This window comes from Trachypithecus francoisi, unplaced genomic scaffold, assembly GCF_009764315.1.
Source record: "Trachypithecus francoisi isolate TF-2019V2 unplaced genomic scaffold, Tfra_2.0 Contig01579, whole genome shotgun sequence".
Classification (NCBI taxonomy): domain Eukaryota; kingdom Metazoa; phylum Chordata; class Mammalia; order Primates; family Cercopithecidae; genus Trachypithecus; species Trachypithecus francoisi.
Window position 1 is genome coordinate 7433511 of NW_022681442.1, and position 19460 is coordinate 7452970.

The 19460-nt window shown below is 48.2% G+C and overlaps 1 protein-coding gene across 11 annotated transcripts in view; it reads left to right on the top strand.

The window, feature by feature from the left end:
- Positions 1–19460, top strand: part of CHST15 (carbohydrate sulfotransferase 15) — an 86667-nt gene that overhangs the window by 43404 nt on the left and 23803 nt on the right. For all 11 annotated transcript variants that reach the window (XM_033179969.1, XM_033179980.1, XM_033179955.1 and 8 more), the window contains 4 exons: positions 4466–5526; positions 6281–6620; positions 9165–9311; positions 12975–13131. In XM_033179969.1, the coding sequence (XP_033035860.1) occupies positions 4981–5526; positions 6281–6620; positions 9165–9311; positions 12975–13131 (1190 nt within the window). In that variant the 5' untranslated portion in view covers positions 4466–4980. The remainder of the gene's footprint in view (positions 1–4465; positions 5527–6280; positions 6621–9164; positions 9312–12974; positions 13132–19460) is intronic.

The window sequence follows — 19460 nt, forward strand, 5'->3', positions numbered from 1 at the left end:
GAGGCCAAGGCGGGCTGGATCACTTGAGGCGAGGAGTTCGAGACTAGCCTGGCCAACGTGGTTTAACTCCGTCTCTATTAAAAATGCAAAAATTAGCCAGGCGCGGTGGTGCGTGCCTGTAATGTCAGTACACAGGAGGCTGAGACAGGAGAATCGCTTGAACCTGGGAGGCACAGGTTGAAGTGAGTCAAGATTGTGCCACTATACTCCAGCCTGGGCCACAGAGTGAGACTCCATCTCAAAAAAAAAAAAAAAAAAAGAATATGTAGTGTGCCTCCCTTTTTGCACTTGAGCAAATCCCACTCCTGACTTTGGCCTTCAAGACTCTACAGAGCCTGGTCCCTGCCTCCTCTCCCATTGGGTTTCCACCCCCACCAGCCTGTGCCCCAGGACCTACCTTGCCAGTAGCCCTCATGGGTTGGGACTCCCCACAGCGTCTCTCTACAGGGCCTTTGCTTCCCCTGGTCTCCACGTGACTGGCTTCCTTCTTGTCGTTCAGGTTTCTCCTCCAATGTCCCCTGTGAAATCAGGTCTTTCCTGTCACCCTGTGTTTCCCACCTCCCACTCCTCCAAGGCAGTAACTCTAACCCAGGGGTGATTATGCACCCCAGGGGACATTGACAATGCCTGGAGACGTTTTCGGTTGTGACATCTCAGGGGAACGGGTGCTATGGCATCCAGTGGGTAGAGGCCAGGGTGCTGCTAAGCATCCTACGGTACGCAGGACAGCCCTGACAACAAAGAATGGGCCATCCTAGGATGGCACAAAGAATTCCAAAACCCTGTTCCAATGGTTTTATTGTTCTCGCCCCTTTTTCTTTATCTTTTTCTGCGTAGCCTTTATCTAGCAGCATCTGGGATTATCTTATTCATTTGGGACTTCTTTATAGCCTGTGCCCTGTAACCCCTACCCGTGGTGGGACAGAAGCTCCACTTGGGAACAGAACTCCTCTCTGGGTCAGCCCTGCACCACTCGCACCCATCAGGGGAGGGCTTGTCTGGAAGCTGCCGGGCTCTAGGGCCTTCACTTACAAGGGATTCACCTGGCCTTCAGATTGCTTGTCCATCTTCCTGCATGTTTGACGTACTATACAGTGGCTATCGATTTTGGTAAAAACTTGTAAATGTGAGGTAGTTTTATTTTTTTCTCAGAGAGGACCCCCCTTCCCACCCCAGCCCAGGGGTGTTTTCCAACACCAGCAAATCCTCCAACTCCAGAACCTAACTGACTATCCTACCATTCAATTCAAGTCTGCCCCTACCAGAGGCTGACTCTACAGGTTTGAGGGCGTGGTCCCACCAGACTGCTCCACTTCAGATGCCAGTCGCAAGTACTGGGTCCCCAGGTTACCCATGCTTCTGTCCAAATTGGCTACAAAGGCAAGAGAGTCCCACAACCTCCTCAGGTTCAGTAATCCTCTAGAATGACTCACAGAACTCAGGAGAGTGCTTGGCTCATCATCAGTCTATTACAGGATACAATGCAGAAACAGCCAGCAGATGAGACGCATGGGGTGAGGTATATTGGAGGAAGGTGTGTGGAGCTTCCATGCCTTCTCCCTCCACTCCACTCTCCCCGCACCTCGAAGGGTCCACCAACCTGGAAGCTGCCTGAGCCCGGTGGTTTAGGGGTTTTGATGGCAGTTTCATTGCAAAGGCATGATTGTTTAAATCATTGGCCACTGGTGATTGACTTAATCTGCAGTCCTTCTTCCCTACCTGGAGTTTGGGGGGTTTGCTGAAGGCTGCTTACTGAGGCTTGGTCTTTCTGGTGACCAGCCCTCATCCTGGAGCTATCCTGGCCTGCAAAGGGTCACCGCATCAGGATACACTCAGTTATGGCTGAAAGGGGCTTGTCATGAATGACGACAGGTGCTTCTCTCACCCCGTCACTCAGAAAAATTCCAAAGATTTTACCTGAGGATAGAGACCAAATACTCATCTCTTTATTTCCACATCACATCCCTCATCTTTTGGCTTTTGGCTGGCCTCCCCCTAACTGGACATGTGCAACACTCAGCCGTTCTTAAAAAGCTATTTGTTGAACAGATGAATGAACGAATGAAAGAATGCTAGGAGCTGAGAAAACACTGTATCTGAGTGTTTTGCTAAGGTTCTTGCAGCCTCTCAAATTGCCTCCTCAGTTCTTTCTGTTTAGGAAGCAGGACTTGCAGAAGCTGGGCTGGTTGGAGGGGGCGGCTGCCCGGCAGACATGCTCTGTGGACCTGGTCCGGGCACCCCATCTTCCCCCCTCTCTGTTGAGACTGTCAGCTGCTCCTGTTTTCACTTTGCTTGAAATGAGCTTCCCCTGCCCTTGTTTAGGAATGTTTTGCCCATTCGTTTGGGTCCAGATTATGTACATTCCTGTCTTGGAGCTTCAAAGTCCGTGTTTTGTTTGCTTTTTAAAGAATCTAATTCGATCTTCTGCAGCAGAAAGGCAGGAGGGTGTGAATTCCCTCCCTGCTGAGCTGCTGGTTGGAGTCTCATTTTTAACCCCGGCTCGGCCTTGTCTTGGACATGTGAAAAAATGTTTTCTTGGCTTTAATGATGGAGTTTCCAAGTAGGGGATCTTGCCCTTTTGTTTCTTTAGTTTGGAAGAATTGTTTGTAGCAAGTGATGGGTCAGGGGTGGTTGAGCAAGTTTGAAGCAGAGGTTGAGTCTTGAGGTTTCTGACATGTCCTTTCAGCTGCCCTCATGTCCCTCCAGCTGCCCTCAGGGATAAGAGATGGGGGTAGGGCCTGAGATGTCCGGCCTGGCTTCCCAGAACTGGCTCCTTCTGCATCCCCGCCCCGGCGCCTCTGCAGGACTCAGGTCTCAGCCTCTACTGACCAGCCTTTCTCAAACTGGCTCCTTGATACCCTAGTGAGATTCCTTGGCCAATTATGTCCTTACAACTTTGTGTATTATATTCCTCTCTTGTGGATTCACAGGGCTTATTAGCATATCAAAGGCCCTGAAAAGTTCAGCTGTAAAGAATTCTGTGTAATTTTGTCCATTCCACATTTTCTCCAAATAATTTAAGCATAGAACACTCACCAACGGCAAGCGGAACATTCTGTGGGAGGAAGACGTTTTGGGAAACACAGCTTGGCTATTTCTTGGCCACCATATTTTGAGAAAACACGAGGTTTTCAGTCCAAGGGGCATGAACATTTCTTCTGTTGAGGTCTGATTGTTTAATCCTTCAGCCAGTACATGGAGATCTTGATGCGGGGTTAGTTAATGCCGCCTTTATGGAGACAGTGAGGGTTGTTTGAGGCGTGGTGTGTGTAGAGTTGGAGATGAGTCTACTACTCTTGGGTAATTTTCAATTGCTAAAGAATAATCATGTGGTATAGGATCTCTCATCTTTGATCCCATTTCAAATGTTTTTGGCATTCACTGACAATGAAAAATCATAGTAGTTGATGATGCTATTATTATCAATGCTATCTACCTTTTATGGTATGCTAAATATGTGTCAGGCATTATTCAAACTCTTTACATGTAACAGCTAATTTAGTACCTGTTAAGGTGCCCTATTTTCCTAATTTTGCTATTGAGGAAACCAAAGCTCAGAGAGGTTATGTGGCTTGCTCAGGGTCACACAGCCAATCAGTGGTTATCTACCACTGCCAGAAACTAAGTAGGTCTCCTTTTTTGCTTATCCGTGGCTCTTTTTATGACATCTACAAAGAAGTGTCATTTGGGCAACAATATATTTTATAACCACAGGATTCTATTAATGGGTTTTTAAGAATCATATCTTGCTTGAGATGATGAAAATGAAAAATTATGTCAGGGTCTGAAGCTCTGTGTCACTCCAGGGAATACTATACATTGGATTTAATTGCTTAATAACTTAAAGTCAAGTGGTTTTTTAATATGATACATTCTACTGAAGGAGAGACTCATTTCATTGTTTCTAAATTTTCATTAACTTTTGCTTCCTAATCTGATAATAAAGGTTAACTCTAAGAAAGAGACTGCTGATGCCAGCGAGAGGGAAAAAACACATTTTCTCTGCCTGCTCCCATTCTAACCATCCTCCTTAGTATTCTTGAGATTTTTCATTGACTGAAAAGCACTGATATTTCAATTCATCCCTCAAATTTGTAGTCATTGACTGTGCATGAATCTGAGAATGATCACAACATCCTGGGATTCAGAGATCCTGTAACTGAGATGTATCAAGGCAGAGGGATTAGGGGAGATGTGGACCATGCACAATGTGAGATGTTTGATGTGGCACTGGTGGTGCTGGGATTGGGACCATGTTTGGTGGCAGAAATTGAGCCCCAAAGCCAACTGCAAGGACCTGAAACCTCTTCCTTTATCCTCATGATTTTCTATGACTTGCTTAGAACCAGGCTGGCTTGGCTGGACTTAGAGGTGGAAAAGAGAGTGAGCATCTGTCTCAGAGGATGAGCTTTGGGTTATTGCTATTACCACACAATGTAATAAAGCCTCTTGTCTTTTTGTGTAGGAAATCTGGCATTTTTTAAAGTTTGCGCCTCACAAAGAGGAAATATTCCAAAGGTACTCAGGATGTAAAAGTGGAGATCTTCACAGATGCCTCCGTGGATGGCATGGCAATCCATCCCTCAGCGAGAAGACCATGATTTCTTTTAATTTTTTGTGTGTTTCCACATTCCCCCGTGAGAATTCTTCCACCTTTTTTTGTGCCATGGGAAAAACCTGAAGGGCAGGCAGAGCTGCTCCCGAACTAGTGACCTTCTCCAAGGTTGCGGTGGCTCTTGTAGAACATGACTCTGGGACATCACTTCCATTTGTTTTCTTTCGGAGCTGAACCAAAGAATGTGCATCCTCTTTCTCTAGTGCTGTGGTGTGTGCTTATTTTTGTATTTGTGCTTTCCATCCATCTTATGTAATCACAAGGCATCCTTAAGGTTTTCTGGCACAATTTGTGGACATCCAGACTCCTGGGGGGACCACCACCCATGGCTCGGTAAGCCAGCAGCCCAGGGCACTGGCACTACCATGAGGCACTGCATTAATTGCTGCATACAGCTGTTACCCGACGGTGCACACAAGCACCAGGTCAACTGCCGAGGGGGCCCCCACCACGGTCACCAGGCGTGCCCCACGTGCAAAGGAGAAAACAAAATTCTGTTTCGTGTGGACAGTAAGCAGATGAACTTGCTTGCTGTTCTCGAAGTGAGGACTGAAGGGAACGAGAACTGGGGTGGGTTTTTGCGCTTCAAGAAGGGGAAGCGATGTAGCCTCGTTTTTGGACTGATAATAATGACCTTGGTAATGGCTTCTTACATCCTTTCTGGGGCCCACCAAGAGCTTCTGATCTCATCACCTTTCCATTACGGAGGCTTCCCCAGCAACCCCAGCTTGATGGACAGCGAAAACCCAAGCGACACAAAAGAACATCATCATCAATCCTCTGTAAATAATATTTCATACGTGAAGGACTATCCAAGCATTAAATTAATTATCAACAGCATCACAGCTAGGATTGAGTTCACCACCAGACAACTCCCAGACTTAGAAGACCTTAAGAAGCAGGAGTTGCATGTGAGTAGCTTTGTGCTAATCTTGACTGATTGGTTGATTTTTAGAAATGAGTGCTTTTCTTTCTATCACCATCTTTGGGAACACAGAAGGAAAATGACTAAAAAATGTCTCAGATGTAGCAAGGATCATTTGACAGCCTTATGGATTTGAATGCACTGAAAGAGTGATGTTTGCTTACGCTATGGAGTGCGAGGAAGGGAATCTGCTGTACTGAACGCTGGGTTAGGCATGTTCAAGGGTCGCCGGCTCTCATTATCTCATTCCAGAGCTTCTTGCTTGACATGTGATCGTGGTAGTTAAAAGTTGCTTTTGCAGATCACCATCATTTGGGATTTTAAAGCTGCGTTAAATTTGATTTTCTGCTTCTATTCTATATTTTAATCTCTAACGGCAATTTAAATATACAACTAGTAAAAAGATTGTTTAATTACCGTGTGTGCGTGTGTGTTGTGTGTCAGAAAGGTAAATTATGGTGGAATGGATTTTGATTAAACTTTTATTCTTCAACTTTAATCAAAATAATCTTTATTTTGGATTATCTTTAATCCAAGTTTTTTTTTGTGGGGGGAGGGGGGCTGAGGAAAGCACAGTCATTGACCGTCTACCACGTTTTGCTTTATTTGTTAGTCATTGTCAAACATTAGTTCAAATTTGAACACGGTCGTCAGTCTCACGGCATGTTCCCATTGCGGTTAGATTGTGTCTTTGCTCACTTTCCCCTCCTCGGTGTCTCTCCTCCTCTGTTTCCTTGCAGATGTTTTCAGTCATCCCCAATAAATTCCTTCCAAACAGTAAGAGCCCCTGTTGGTACGAGGAGTTCTCGGGGCGGAACACCACAGACCCGTACCTCACCAACTCCTACGTGCTCTACTCCAAGCGCTTCCGCTCCACCTTCGACGCGCTGCGCAAGGCCTTCTGGGGCCACCTGGCGCACGCGCACGGGAAGCACTTCCGCCTGCGCTGCCTGCCGCACTTCTACATCATAGGGCAGCCTAAGTGCGGGACCACAGACCTCTATGACCGCCTGCGGCTGCACCCTGAGGTCAAGTTCTCGGCCATCAAGGAGCCACACTGGTGGACCCGGAAGCGGTTTGGTGAGTGCCGGGTCCCAGGGCTCCTGTCTGGTCTCGTTCCATCATTCGTTCATTCCTCCCGCAACGTTAGCGCTGGGGTTGGGGAGTGAGGGCCGCAGAAAGAGATTGCACGATTCCCTTGTTAGGAAGCTGTTCCCAGGCAAAGACCCAGCACTGGAACCCGGTTCCAGTGAGCCATGCAGTGAGCATTGATTGCCAGCTGTGTGCAGCACAGGGGGAGGAGTCAGAACTGGCAGCTCTTCTTGTTCCGAAAGTCCGGGCACATGACCCGAGCAGTGAGCAGTAAGTACCGGTGGCTAGTAAGGGCCTGCAAGGAAGGTGTGATCGGGACTCTTGTCTCCCAGCTCTGTGCTGCTCCCAAGCTCTGTGCCATTCCTCTGCTCTGTGCCATTCCCTGCTGTTCCCTGCTCTGTGCTGTTCCCTGCTCTGTGCTGTTCCCTGCTCTGTGCTGCTCCCTGCTCTGTGCTGTTCCACCCTCTGTGCTGTTTCTCTGCTCTGTGCTGTTCCCTGCTCTGTGCTATTCCTCTGCTCTGTGCTGTTGCCTCCTCTGTGCTGCTTCCTGCTCTGTGCTGTTCCATGCTCTGGGCTATTTCTCTGCTCCATGCTGTTCCTCTGCTCTGTGCTGTTCCCTGCTCTGTGCTGTTCCCTCCTCTGTGCTCTTCCATGCTCTGTGCTATTTCTCTGCTCTGTGCTGTTCCCCTGCTCTGTGCTGTTCCTCTGGTCTGTGCTGTTCCCTGCTCTGTGCTGCTCCCTGCTCTGTGCTGCTACCTGCTCTGTGCTGTTCCACACTCTGTGCTATTTCTCTGCTCTGTGCTGTTCCCCTGCTCTGTGCTGTTCCCTGCTCTGTGCTGCTCTCTGCTCTGTGCTGCACCCTGCTCTGTGCTGTTCCACACTGTGCTATTTCTCTGCTCTGTGCTGTTCCTCTGCTCTGTGCTGTTCCCTGCTCTGTGCTGCTCCCTGCTCTGTGCTGTTCCCTGCTCTGTGTTGCTCCCTGCTCTATGCTGTTCCACGCTCTGTGCTATTTCTCTGCTCTGTGCTGTTCCCTGCTCTGTGCTGTTCCTCTGTGCTGTTCCCTGCTCTGTGCTGTTCCCTGCTCTGTGCTGTTCCCTCCTCTGTGCTGTTCCTAGGTGTGTGCTGTTCCAGCTGCAGTCACTGCACCTGGGGGATACTGAGTTGCTTCAGGCCTCAGCTTCTCTGACCTGCCCCATCTGCCTTATGGGTTCCATATGATAACCACATGGAGATCATTCTGGAGGCCCTGCTCTCAGCCCTTTGCCGCAGGCTGACCATGATCACTGCCCATCCCTTTCTGCTCCAGCCCAGCCCCAGGCACCCTGTGGTCCTCAGATCACTGTTTCCTTTCTGTAACCTTTTCCTTGTGCCAGGAGAGGTTTGGTCACTGGAGCTGAGGGGTGATACGTGCCTATTGTCAACCAGAGTCCGGGCAGGCCACGAGGGTGTTTTCCAGTAATGGACTCAGGTTGCCTAGAAGGGAATCTTCAAAGTTTTCCTTAGACCAACTCTTAATGTGTTTCCTGACAAACGTTTGCTTTCATCCTTTTGATGTTGGTCCTACAGTGAGCTAAAGTGTAAATGTTTCTTTTGTGGTTTAGCAGCGGCCGCTGTAGGAGCCAGGGTTTCACATCCCTGTGCGTTTGCTGGTGTGTCTGAACACACCCCCCTGCCGTAGGGTGCTCCCCCGAGGTTCACAGTGATTTCCCCTTAATGAAAACCAGCTTCCCACTGGCAGGAAAGGAGGAAGAACAGAGGCGGGCCTCTGGAATCTAGTCTTCACTGTCACCTTGAACCTCTTGTTGCTTTGGCCACTGATGTTCTCTTTCCAATTTCCATTGACTTCAGGAGTTGTGGTGTTGGGAAGTGGATTTTTAAATGTTTGCAAGTGAAATTTATTTATTTTTCAGGCAGGGGGTGAATTTAAGCTCTATGTGGCCGATGCCAGAATCCATGTCTGTCTAGAGTGTGATCAGTTCCCCTTATTGTTTGGACAAAGGGCAGGGTATTTGATTGAACAGGGCAGGAGAGAGAGCATCAGGCAGGTGCTGGCTGGCCCCCATGAGGAAGGCATCATGGAGTTTATAGGATACTGCCCTCCTCTCCCCCGTGGGCTGCCCTTGGTCCTCTCTCCCTGTTGGACACAACACATGCATCCTGGGTGTCATTGCTGCCCGGCCACTTAAGAGTCCCACCTGTGCACAAGTTAACCAGCCCCAGACTCGGTCCCTCCAAGCAGACATGTCTCTAGCTCTTAAATAGGTGTTCCAGTCTTTAATCTGCCACTGTCCAGCTTAGTGGTGATATCTTCCAGCCCTTGAAGCATGGATGGATTGAAAGTAGGTAGCCAGGCCCCATAGACCCCCACCCCCATCCCCAGCGACCCTTTCTGAAGCTACCCGGGCTGAGCCTCTTGCTGCTGTAGCCAGGCCCTTTAGGCCGTTCCATCTCTCTTTGGTCGCTGTCTGGGAGGCCATCGCTCCAGCAGTAGCAACTTTGTCCTCAATATCTCCTGCTTCTTGGTTCTTGTAGGAATTGTCCGCCTAAGAGATGGGCTGCGAGACCGCTATCCTGTGGAAGATTATCTGGACCTCTTTGACCTGGCCGCACACCAGATCCATCAAGGACTGCAGGCCAACTCTGCAAAGGAGCAGAGCAAGATGAATACAATCATTATCGGTAAGGTTTCTGTGTTACTCTGGCAGGGCTAGCACCCTCCCTGAGGTCCTGGCTCAGGCTCCAGGCCTGGCCCAGTTCTGCTTCACCTGCAGAACATTTGCATGGTGGCAGCAGACTTCTTTTGAGCCTCCACTTCTCCACCTGGCCGTCGCTTTTACCACTACATAAAATGTTCACATCACTTGAACAGTTACTATAAAGCAGAAATGTTGACTTTCTAATTCTATGGAGACATAAGGACAGCTGATGGCTTTCGTGAGAAGTTGCCATTTCTTTGTTTTTAAGAAATTAAGCAGGGATATTGACTTCTTTTCATGATGTACTGATCTGATAAGTTTGGATGGGGAATTATAAATGCAGTTAACTGGTTAGTCATTGATTTGCTGCTTGGGGCTTTTGTAATCCCTGGCCACTGGGACCATATAAGACGCAGGCAACTTCTTCTGAAATAGACTGCAATCTGACACATCGCCTATAACTAATTGCTGTTTAAAAAGCCTAGCCTCTGTCAACCTAATGCCTTTGGGCATTCAAAGTGAGGTTGATTAATAATAATTTGTTTTAAATATTCACAAGAATATTTTATAAGTAAACATATATGTTTACTCTTTTTAAAATTTATTTTTTATTGTATAATTTAAGGTGTACAGCAGAATGTGATGTTTTGTTGGAAACAGACAATGAAATGATTACTACAGTAAAGCAAATTAACGTAGCCATTTTTTTTTCACAGTTACCTTTGTGTGTGGGGAGGGGGGCACGTGTGTGGTAAAAGCACCTGAAATATACTGTGCTGGAAAATTTCCGGCATGCAATACAGGATTAGTAGGATTAATAACTACAGTGCACATGCTCTACCTTAGATCTCTAGAGTTGTTATTTGTCTGACATAATTCTTTTTATTGGATTCAGCTTAGAAGGCGTTTATCCACTGATGCCTTCTAAAAGAGAAATTGAATCACATTTTGCTTAAATTGTTTACCGTAGACAGTGATCTATTTTTTAATTTCCCTAGATCTGTTATATTTGCAATCTCCAAATTAAATAAATCTATTGGCTACTAAGAGGAATTGTAATCAACCCTTTGGAAGATGACTTTTTAACTTAAGACTCTCCTATTCAAGGGGACAGGCTTATGTGCCAAAGTCTTGACTTATTCTTTTTTTTTTCTTTTAAACTCAAAGAAATTAAGTCACTGGGAGTCACCTCCAGTATGATTTGGCTGTTAGCTAGTTTTTTGCAAACTTGGGGGTCCAAACTCCCCAAATCTCAAGTCTGACTTACATTTCATTGTGACTCCTATACCATATGCCTCTGGGAAAATCACATGTTTTTATGAAAGTGCTAAAAATATGTATCCTCGGGCCAGGAAACAGAGACTAAGATAATGAATGAAAAAGGAAAGCCTCCGTGTGGTCTCCAAATTTTACTTGCTCCTAGATTTTAAAAAGAACAAAAAATAAAATCACTGTGCTGATACTTACTTAAAGCAGAGTTTGGTGAGTTTTATGGTAGTCTTGTGGTGTGACAGGTATCTAGCCCTGCCTGGGCCAGCAGCCAGCTCTGTGCCATGCAGCCGGTCATTTTTCCTGTTCCTGGACTCTGTCTGCACCTCTGCAAAGTGGAATTGTTGGACCAGGTCAGTTCTAGACTCCTTCCAACTCTGAAATGTGACTCAGCTCTGCCCCAGCTCTTCCTCTGTGTTAGATTCTGGGCAGAAACAGCAGGATCTTTCCTCATCTTGGGTCCCTAGGGCAGAGAGGACCTTTCTTCTGCTGTCATTGTTGATAGCTAGAGTCACACAAGAGCTTCAGGATGCAAGTGGCCTTGAACATCATGGCTGAACTTGGGGTTAGGGCTTTAGACATGTTGAAAGGCTCCTGCCTCTACTCCCAGGTACCCAACGTGGTACTCTTTGTTTCTTGAATTGCCTGTTGTCCCCCTTATTTCTTAAGGTCTGAGAGAGGAGGGGCCGTGCTTTCCTCCCTTGATCTGTCCCTGGTGCCAAGCACAATGCTGAGCACAGATTAGACACCAAATGAATGCTTCCTGGATGGATGAAGGATGGATGGTGGCCGGATGGAAGGAAGACAGTCAGGTGGATGGAGAAATGCCTCCATGGCTCTAGAACCAGTTCATTTTTGAGATCGGACAGAATTTGTGCCAGTTTAGCTAGAGAGTTCATTTGTCCTTTATATTCGTATTCGTTGTGAGTAGAATTTTCAAGGGACTTCTGATTGACTTGTTTTTTCTGTGTCCTAGGGTATTACCTCTTTAAAAAAAGAAAGAAAAAAAGGCCAGAACAGAGCTGTTCACCTGGATGTGATTATGCATCCGACAGAACTGATAGGGGCCTGCAGGGATGTGATACACTTGTCACTGACCAAAGACACTCAGTCATCTGGCTCAGTCTTTCCCCGGATAAGTAACTTTCAGATGTGTCCTGTGGTCCTTGGCAAACTGTCAGGAAATCAAGTGTAGAGCTGATTGATGGATTTGCCTTCCTTTTTAAATCTCTGAAGACTTTCCCAAGCGCGCGCGCGCGCGCACACACACACACACACACACACACACACACACACACACCTCAAACCCTCAGGAAATTGGCTTCATCCTCTGGGAGAGTCTGTGCTGTTGGAATGCCTGCCTGTGTCTTGGCATTACCTCTGTGCTGGGATGTGTGTTTGCCATTTACATCCTTCACTCGTAAGGACCATGATGAAATGTGAAGCTGGCTGGGACCCAGTTCCCGTTCACCCAGTCTGCACTGAGTAGGTACCAGCTGTGTGCAGAGCAGTGGCCTCACAGGAGGCAGGGTGTGTGAGCCCTGTGGCAAAGCCCCTCTCTCTTTTAGTCTTAAAGTATGCCCTGAGATGAACAGTTACAGCTTCAAGGAAGGAAATCGCACTCGAATTCCTTGTAAGGGTTAGTGTTCCCACCCTCCTGCTTTCTCCTGATGCTTTGGAAGGAAACCATCTAGTATCAGCTCCAGGCTCCTGATCTGTTAGACCAGTTCTCGGCTCCTCCCAGCTCTGAAACGTGGTTGGGCTCTGCCCCAGCTCTTTCTCTTTGTTAGATCCGGGGCAGAAATGGCAAGGCCTTTCGCCATCTTGGGCCCCTATTTCAGAGAGAACTCCATCTATTATTGCTAGAACCATCTACTATATAGAACATATATTGGAAAACTATACAGGAAAACCATTTTCAGAACCACCTATCATTTCCCACCTAGAGAACTGCTATTTATGTTTTGGTATATTTTCCCACAGACTGCATTCTGAGTGGGCCCTTAAAATGCCACAGAGCTGTGCACCATGAGCCAAGTTAAATACTGTGAAACTGGGGGCCCAGATGCTGGGGAAGGTTTTCTTTTTTGCTCCCCTTGGAAAGGGTGCTCAGGGGTGGGGACACTCAGTGTTGCATGGATTGCCTGGACTTCCAGACAGAGGTTTTTAGGGTGGAGGGGTGGGGTGTGACTGTGGCAGGGGTGGGCATCCAATCTTCTCTCTTTGGAGTCCTGTTTGCCCACAAAGGCTGACAGCTTGGCTTCTCCTGCTGCTTAAGAGGAGGGCATCGGGGCCAGGTTTGGCCTCTGGCACCCAGGGCCACTTCGTGGGAGCCTGAATCCCACCCCTGCTCACTTGGAGTGTTTTCTATTTCCAGGGGAGGCCAGTGCTTCCACTATGTGGGATAACAATGCCTGGACGTTCTTTTACGACAACAGCACGGACGGCGAGCCACCGTTTCTGACCCAGGACTTCATCCACGCCTTTCAGCCGAATGCCAAACTGATTGTCATGCTCAGGGACCCTGTGGAGAGGTGAGCAGTTTCTGCGTGTTGTATTTGGGGTGAGAAGAAGAGGCACTTTTGAAGAAAGGTATTCTCCTGTCATCACAATTAAGATTTTGTCTCCTTTAGAAAAAATTAAACAGGCCAGGTGCAGTGGCTCATGCCTGTAATCCCAGCACTTTGGGAGGCTGGGGTGGGTGGATCACCTGAGGTCAGGAGTTCACATGGTGAAACCCCGTCTCTACTAAAAATGCAAAAATTACCAGGCGTGGTGGCACACTCCTGTAGTCCCAGCTACTCGGGAGGCTGAGGCAGGAGAATCGCTTGAATCCAGGGGGTGGAGGCTGCAGTGGGCCAAGTGCAGATGGCGCAACTGCACTCCAGCCTGGGCAACAGAGCGAGACTCCATCTCAAAATAAATAAATAAAAACAAATAAAAATCAATGGAACTTGCAATGTTACTGCTGTTTCTTACGTAAGTGTTATTCTTGGGGTTGTCATCACTGAGTTGACACACATTGTAGATTGTTTTCTTAACCATTCTGATCCTGGTCTGTGTGTCTTCAGCCCCAGCGGGCCTGACCAGGGACACAGGATGGTTCCTTGGTGCTGTCAAGGCTTGGGAAACACCCTTAGAATCAGGGGCGTCAGCTTCGCCACGTGGTTTAACTCCTAGAATTCTGTGTCTCTCGACGTCGATGCCTTTATCTTGTCTGCATTGAATGTACAGTTTCCAGCTTTCCTTGAGAGACCAAAAGGAAGAACAATGATGAGTAGAGCAGCTTTGCTTTAAGATCAAGGGTTGCCCAGCGTGGGTAAGGCCAGGGTAGTGGGATATTGAACAGCCACTGTGGGGCGGCCCAGCTGCCACTGGGCGCTGCTTGCATCATTGTTGCCTGTGTGAATACAGAATCTCAGGGCTGCCAGGACCTTAAAATTATTTAGTCCAACGCTCCCTCCACTACCACCACATCAGAGCAGAGGGAGGCCCAGTCTAATCCGAGGCCCTCTGAGTCAGGGAATTCTCCACGCAAGATGGCCAGTGTAGCTTAGGACAGCTGTGTTCCTATTTTGAGACCAGGTCTGTTCTGGGGGAACCTGCACTCATTGGTCCTGTTTCTTCTCCATACAGTCAGACAGACCAAGTCTAATCCTTCCAAAACAGGAGAGGCTGGCAATATTTAAAGACGGGGACCACAGCCCTTTGCGCTGTATTTTCCTTTGGGCCAACTGTATCTTCTGATGGATTGAATTATGACCCGCAAAAAGATGTGCCGAAGTTGTCTCCCCCAGTGTGTATGACTGTGGCCTTATTTGGAAATAGGATCTTTGCAGATACACTCAGGTTAAAATGAGGTCATACTGGATCAGGGTAGACCCTCAGCCACTCTAAGACACAGGGAGCATGCCTCATGACGAGGCTGGAGTGATGCTGCCACCAGCCAAGGGGTGCCGAGGAGTGCCGGCAGACACCAGAAGCCAGGAGAGGTGTGGAAGAGATTCTCCCCCGGCACCCCAGAGGAGCCCCCCGCCCACACCTGGGCTTCAGACTCCAGCTTCCAGGACACTGAGGGAAGAGTCCTGTCATTGTGCACCACCAGTTCATGGTGATTTGTCCTAGCAGCCCCAGGAAACTGGCCTGTGGGATCCCTTCCTCAGGTGGCATACCTTCGTGGCCCCACGTATTTGCCAATTATAACAATAAGGCGTGTTTGTTGTGGAAATTTTAGAACATATATTGGAAAACTCTTTTCAAACTATAATTTCTCACGTAGATAACTACTATTTATGTTTTGGTGTATTTTCTTCCAGACTTTTTCTATGCAGATAGGTGTGTGTGTGTGTGTGTGTGTGTATACACGTGGGTGTGATGGTGTGTGTTTGTATACACGTGGGTGTGATAGGGTGTGTGTGTGTGTGTATACACATGGGTGTGATTGTGTGTGTGTGTGTATACACGTGGGTGTGATGGTGTGTGTGTGTGTATACACGTGGGTGTGATGGTGTGTATGTGTGTGTGTGTGTGTATACATGTGGGTGTGATGGTGTGTATGTGTGTGTGTGTGTGTGTACACATGTGGGTGTGATGGTACAGCCTTATGTCCTGCTTCTTTCACTTTGCATTCTTGCCCCCAAAAAACATGCTTTAAAGTCTGCCCTGGTCACACTTCTGAGCTGATGTCCCTCTTGTGGAGTCTGCATTGGCTCCCACCACTCTGAGTATGACCTGGTTGGGGAGAGGCTGGATCCGCCCCCCTCAGCCCCAGCGCCTGAGCCTGAGCTCTTGGTGGCTGCCTGGTGCCGTGCCTTCTGGCAGGTGCCAGGTGTGGTTTCGCTCCCTACCCTCTGCATCTCCGAGCCCAGGACTTCATCCGCTCTGTTCCGATGCAGCCACTGACTTGCTGTCGCTTGCCATGTCCCGTCCCACCTGCTGGTTCCCGTGTTTTGGAGGCAGAAATTGGCCTTGCTGAGCGGGCCGGTCTCCCTCTGTTCAGCAGGGCTGACGCACACTGGCTGAGCTCTCATGGTGACATAACTGTCACCTCGAGCTGCCCCCTTGCTGTCCCTGGAGGTGTTTTCACAGCTGCTCTGCCTCCCTCCCCCCCACAGCCCCCAGCTGAAGGGCACTAGTGCTCGGTGTGCTCATCAAATGGTTTCCTGTCGCTGCTCCTTACTTCCTCATTCTGAGGAAGGTCAGACCATGCCTTAACCTCAGGGGCCGAGAGTGCACACAGCAGCCTTGTGTGCTCTCTGGGCGCAGAGAGGTGGGGGCCCATCTGTCAGGACTGGGTTTGGTGTGTGTGGGCCCTGCTCTGGGCCCGGGGAGACTGGAGCTCCCGGTGGGAATGTGGGCATGGCTGTGGTTGGTTGCAGTAGTACAGAGTAAGTAGGAGGCTGGGGGAGTGGGCTCCTGAGTGGGGAGATCCAGAAGGAATTGACCTGGAGAAAACTGATGCTAGACTGCATTTTGAAGGATGAGTAAGAGTTTGCTGTGTAAACAAGGAAGGAAGGTGGGTTAAGATGAAGAAACCTTCCAGGCAGAGAGAAGGACAAGTGCAAAGGAAAAGACCACGTGCTCTCCTGTTTGGGGTGGGGCCAGGGTCCAGTGGAGCCAGGATCCCTGTTAGGGTTGGAGCCAGTGTCCTTGTTAGGGGTGGAGCCAGGGTCCCTGTTAGGGGTGGAGCCAGGGTCCCTGTTAGGGGTGGAGCCAGGGTCCCTGTTAGGGGTGGAGCCAGGGTCCCTGAGTGTGTTTCTTTTTTCCTGGGTTCTGGTCCCACCTCTGAGGACACAAACACCACAAAGGTGAGCGTTGGAACAGAAGACAGCAGCACCGTGCAGGTGCAAGCAGCTCAGCCAGGAGCAAGACCTGCCAAACTCTTCTCTCATACCCTAGCCTGAGTCTGCCAGCTAGAAGGAGGCTCACGGTTCACAGCGTGGTCCCCCCCAAGTAGCCACCATGTTTTCTTCTTTTAATAACAAATACTCTATTTATCCTAGGAATTGAACGTGAAAGCTTCTTGCCTGCCTGGTCCTCAGCCTAACAGAAGTAGTTGGTCAATTCAAACATATTCAGCCCCTGCCACAGGCTGGGTGCTGTGCTGGGCACTGAGCATACGTGCCCTGGTGAACAAAAGTGGCCACCCAGTGCCTACCCCCTGGGAGCTAGTGCTTTATCAGAGAAGTGGGCGGCAGCTTCGTCGTGGTGCATGTCCTAGTGCTGAGGAGAAGGGCAGGATGCCGGGGCAGCAGCATGTGTTAGGACGCGGACCCAGGCCTTGCGTTGCCTGCTGTACGAGTTATGTACTGCTAGGGAACAAGTTTGCCAAAATTTAGCAGCTTCAAATGGTTTCTGGGGATCAGGAACCTGGGTGCAACTTTACTGGGTTCTCTACTTCAGGTCTCTCTCAAGGCTGTGATCCAGCTGTCACCAGGCTGGGGCTCTTCCATATGCTTGACTGCGGAAGGACCTACTCCCAACTGGACATGGTTGTGGGCAGAATTTAGCACCTCAAGAGCTGTTGGAATGAGGGCTTCAGATCTTTGCTGGCTTTTGGTGAGAGGCTACCCCTCAGTACCTCGCCAAAGGGCCTCTCCAGTATGGCTGCAGGCTTTATCCAAGCCAGCAAGCTAGAGCGTCTGCTAGCAGATTAGAAGTCACGATTTTTTCTAACCTAGTCATGGGTGTGAAATCCCATCATCATTGCCATATTCTGTTGGTTAGAAGCAAGTCGTGAGGTCTAGCCACACTCAGTGTGAAGAGACTGCAGGGCGTGAATACCGAGAACCGGGGATCACTGAGGACCATCCTAGGAGTCAGCCACCTCCCGTTCTGCACCTGATCCTCAGGAAACTGGGGCCTGGGCTTTGCAGCCAGGAGAGTAGCTTCCAGCTTGATCCCAGCTCTAGTGGCAGAGGAATTGTGTGTATGTGCGTATTTTCTCTATGAGTTACTGACATAGCAGCTATTTCGTTTCTTCTTAAACATTTATAAAAATAAGTAACAATAGGAATTTCTTCTTTTTCAAAGGCTGGCGCGTGTCCCATCTCGGCCAGAAAGGATGATACATGCTGCGTGTTTAGGTCACTCTTGAAGAAGGAAACCCTCTGAGCCCAGGTTCCGTTAGCATAACGGGATCCTGGGCCACTAGCTCTGTTCTGTGGCCTTGCACTTCTATACGCGGGAGATGTTGTGGGTCGCTGGGTGCAAGTTGGATTGGTCCCAAGTTGTTCTTTTCCTTCTATAAATTGGCTTGGAGAGGGGAAATACTACTTTTATTTTTAGTTTTAGGTTCACATTCAACCTTTACTTCTATAATTGATCCAAAGTAGAGGGTTTGAAAATGTTGGAATTTTAAGCAAAGTCAAATCACTTTTAAATTTCCAGAGAAAGATTCAAGTGGCAAGTTGTTTTTTTTTTTTTTCCTGGAGGAGAACAGAGGAATACTGGAAAGAAGTGGACGGGATGGTTCATATGGCCAAAGAAGCCAGCCAAGAATTCATGTTCCAGTTTTCTCTCTGTAAGAGATCATGACAATTTAAAACTAGCTTCATGCATTCCTCTGCTAAATTGGCCCAGTTAATTAAAAAGAAGCCACCAGTTGCAAGCAGAATTTGTCTTTATTTAATCCCATTCGTAAGCGGTGAAGACTATGCTTTTCAAATGCATCTCACATTAGCCTCCTGCCTCTTCATTTGTGAGACAGTTGATAGAGTTTGTCTCTTACTTCAGAGGCAGTTATAGCCCCCATTAAATGTGAAAAATGCATGGAAGGTGCTGGCCCCTCCAACCTAGTTGGATTCCTCTTTTATTCAAGGGACATTTGGAGTGGGGTCATGCACCATCTGTTAAGGATTTTACAGTGTCCATATTTTGGGTTTAATTCTGTGTGTAGTCTTAATGCAATGCCCAGAAACGACCCACCACAGGAATGGTTTGTTTTCCCTTTTTATGACGACGAGTCCAAAGGGAAGGAGAACTCAGCTCAGTGAAGAATTCGAACTCGATTTTGACCCAAACCCCTGGAGTCTTGGAACCTGGCTCATTCTTTTCTTCATCTGCTTCTATAAACTGCATTTTTAGACAACCCCTTGGACTGGGCAAATGATTCAGTTATGACAATAAACTAGGAAAGGAAGCAGGCTTTTAATGAAATGGATTCTGTTATAGGCAGTCACTCATGGGGACACAGAGGAATAGCGGGGCTGAACATTTGGACAGGAATCCTGGTTGCATCAGTTTCACTCTGTCTGCAGAGTGTGTGAGGGGCGTGAGGGTGGTGTGCAGCTTCACCCGCTCAGTGGGAGGTGTACCGGGGTCTTGGTGGCAGGGACACAGGCATTGGAACCCCAGCTCCGTCACTTACTGCTCTGTAAACTGGGACAAGAAACTTAACCTCTCTGTGCTTCATTTTCTCATCGGTAAAATGGGGGAAGATAGTCCTACCTCCCGGGTAGTGAGAGTTAAATGACTTAATACATGTAGTAATGTGTTTAAACAGGGCTTGACAAATGGAAAATATGTAATCATTAGCTATTATTATTAGGTATCAGTAATAGCTAATAATGATAACAAACTGATCACTCATTTACTCATTCCCCAAATAGAGTTGCAAACCACATAACCGAGTTTTGGTCAACAGTGGACCCCATGTATGATGATGGCCCCATAACGTTACAATCCCGTGTTTTCGCTGTGCCTTTCCTGTGTTTCAATACATAAATTCTAACTCTTATGTTACGACTGCCTACAGGATTCCTGCTGTACAGGCTGATAGCATAGGAGCAGTAGGCTGTACCTCGCCGCCTGGGTGTGTAGGGGGCTGTGCCATCTGGGTTTGTGTGAGCACTCTATGACGTTC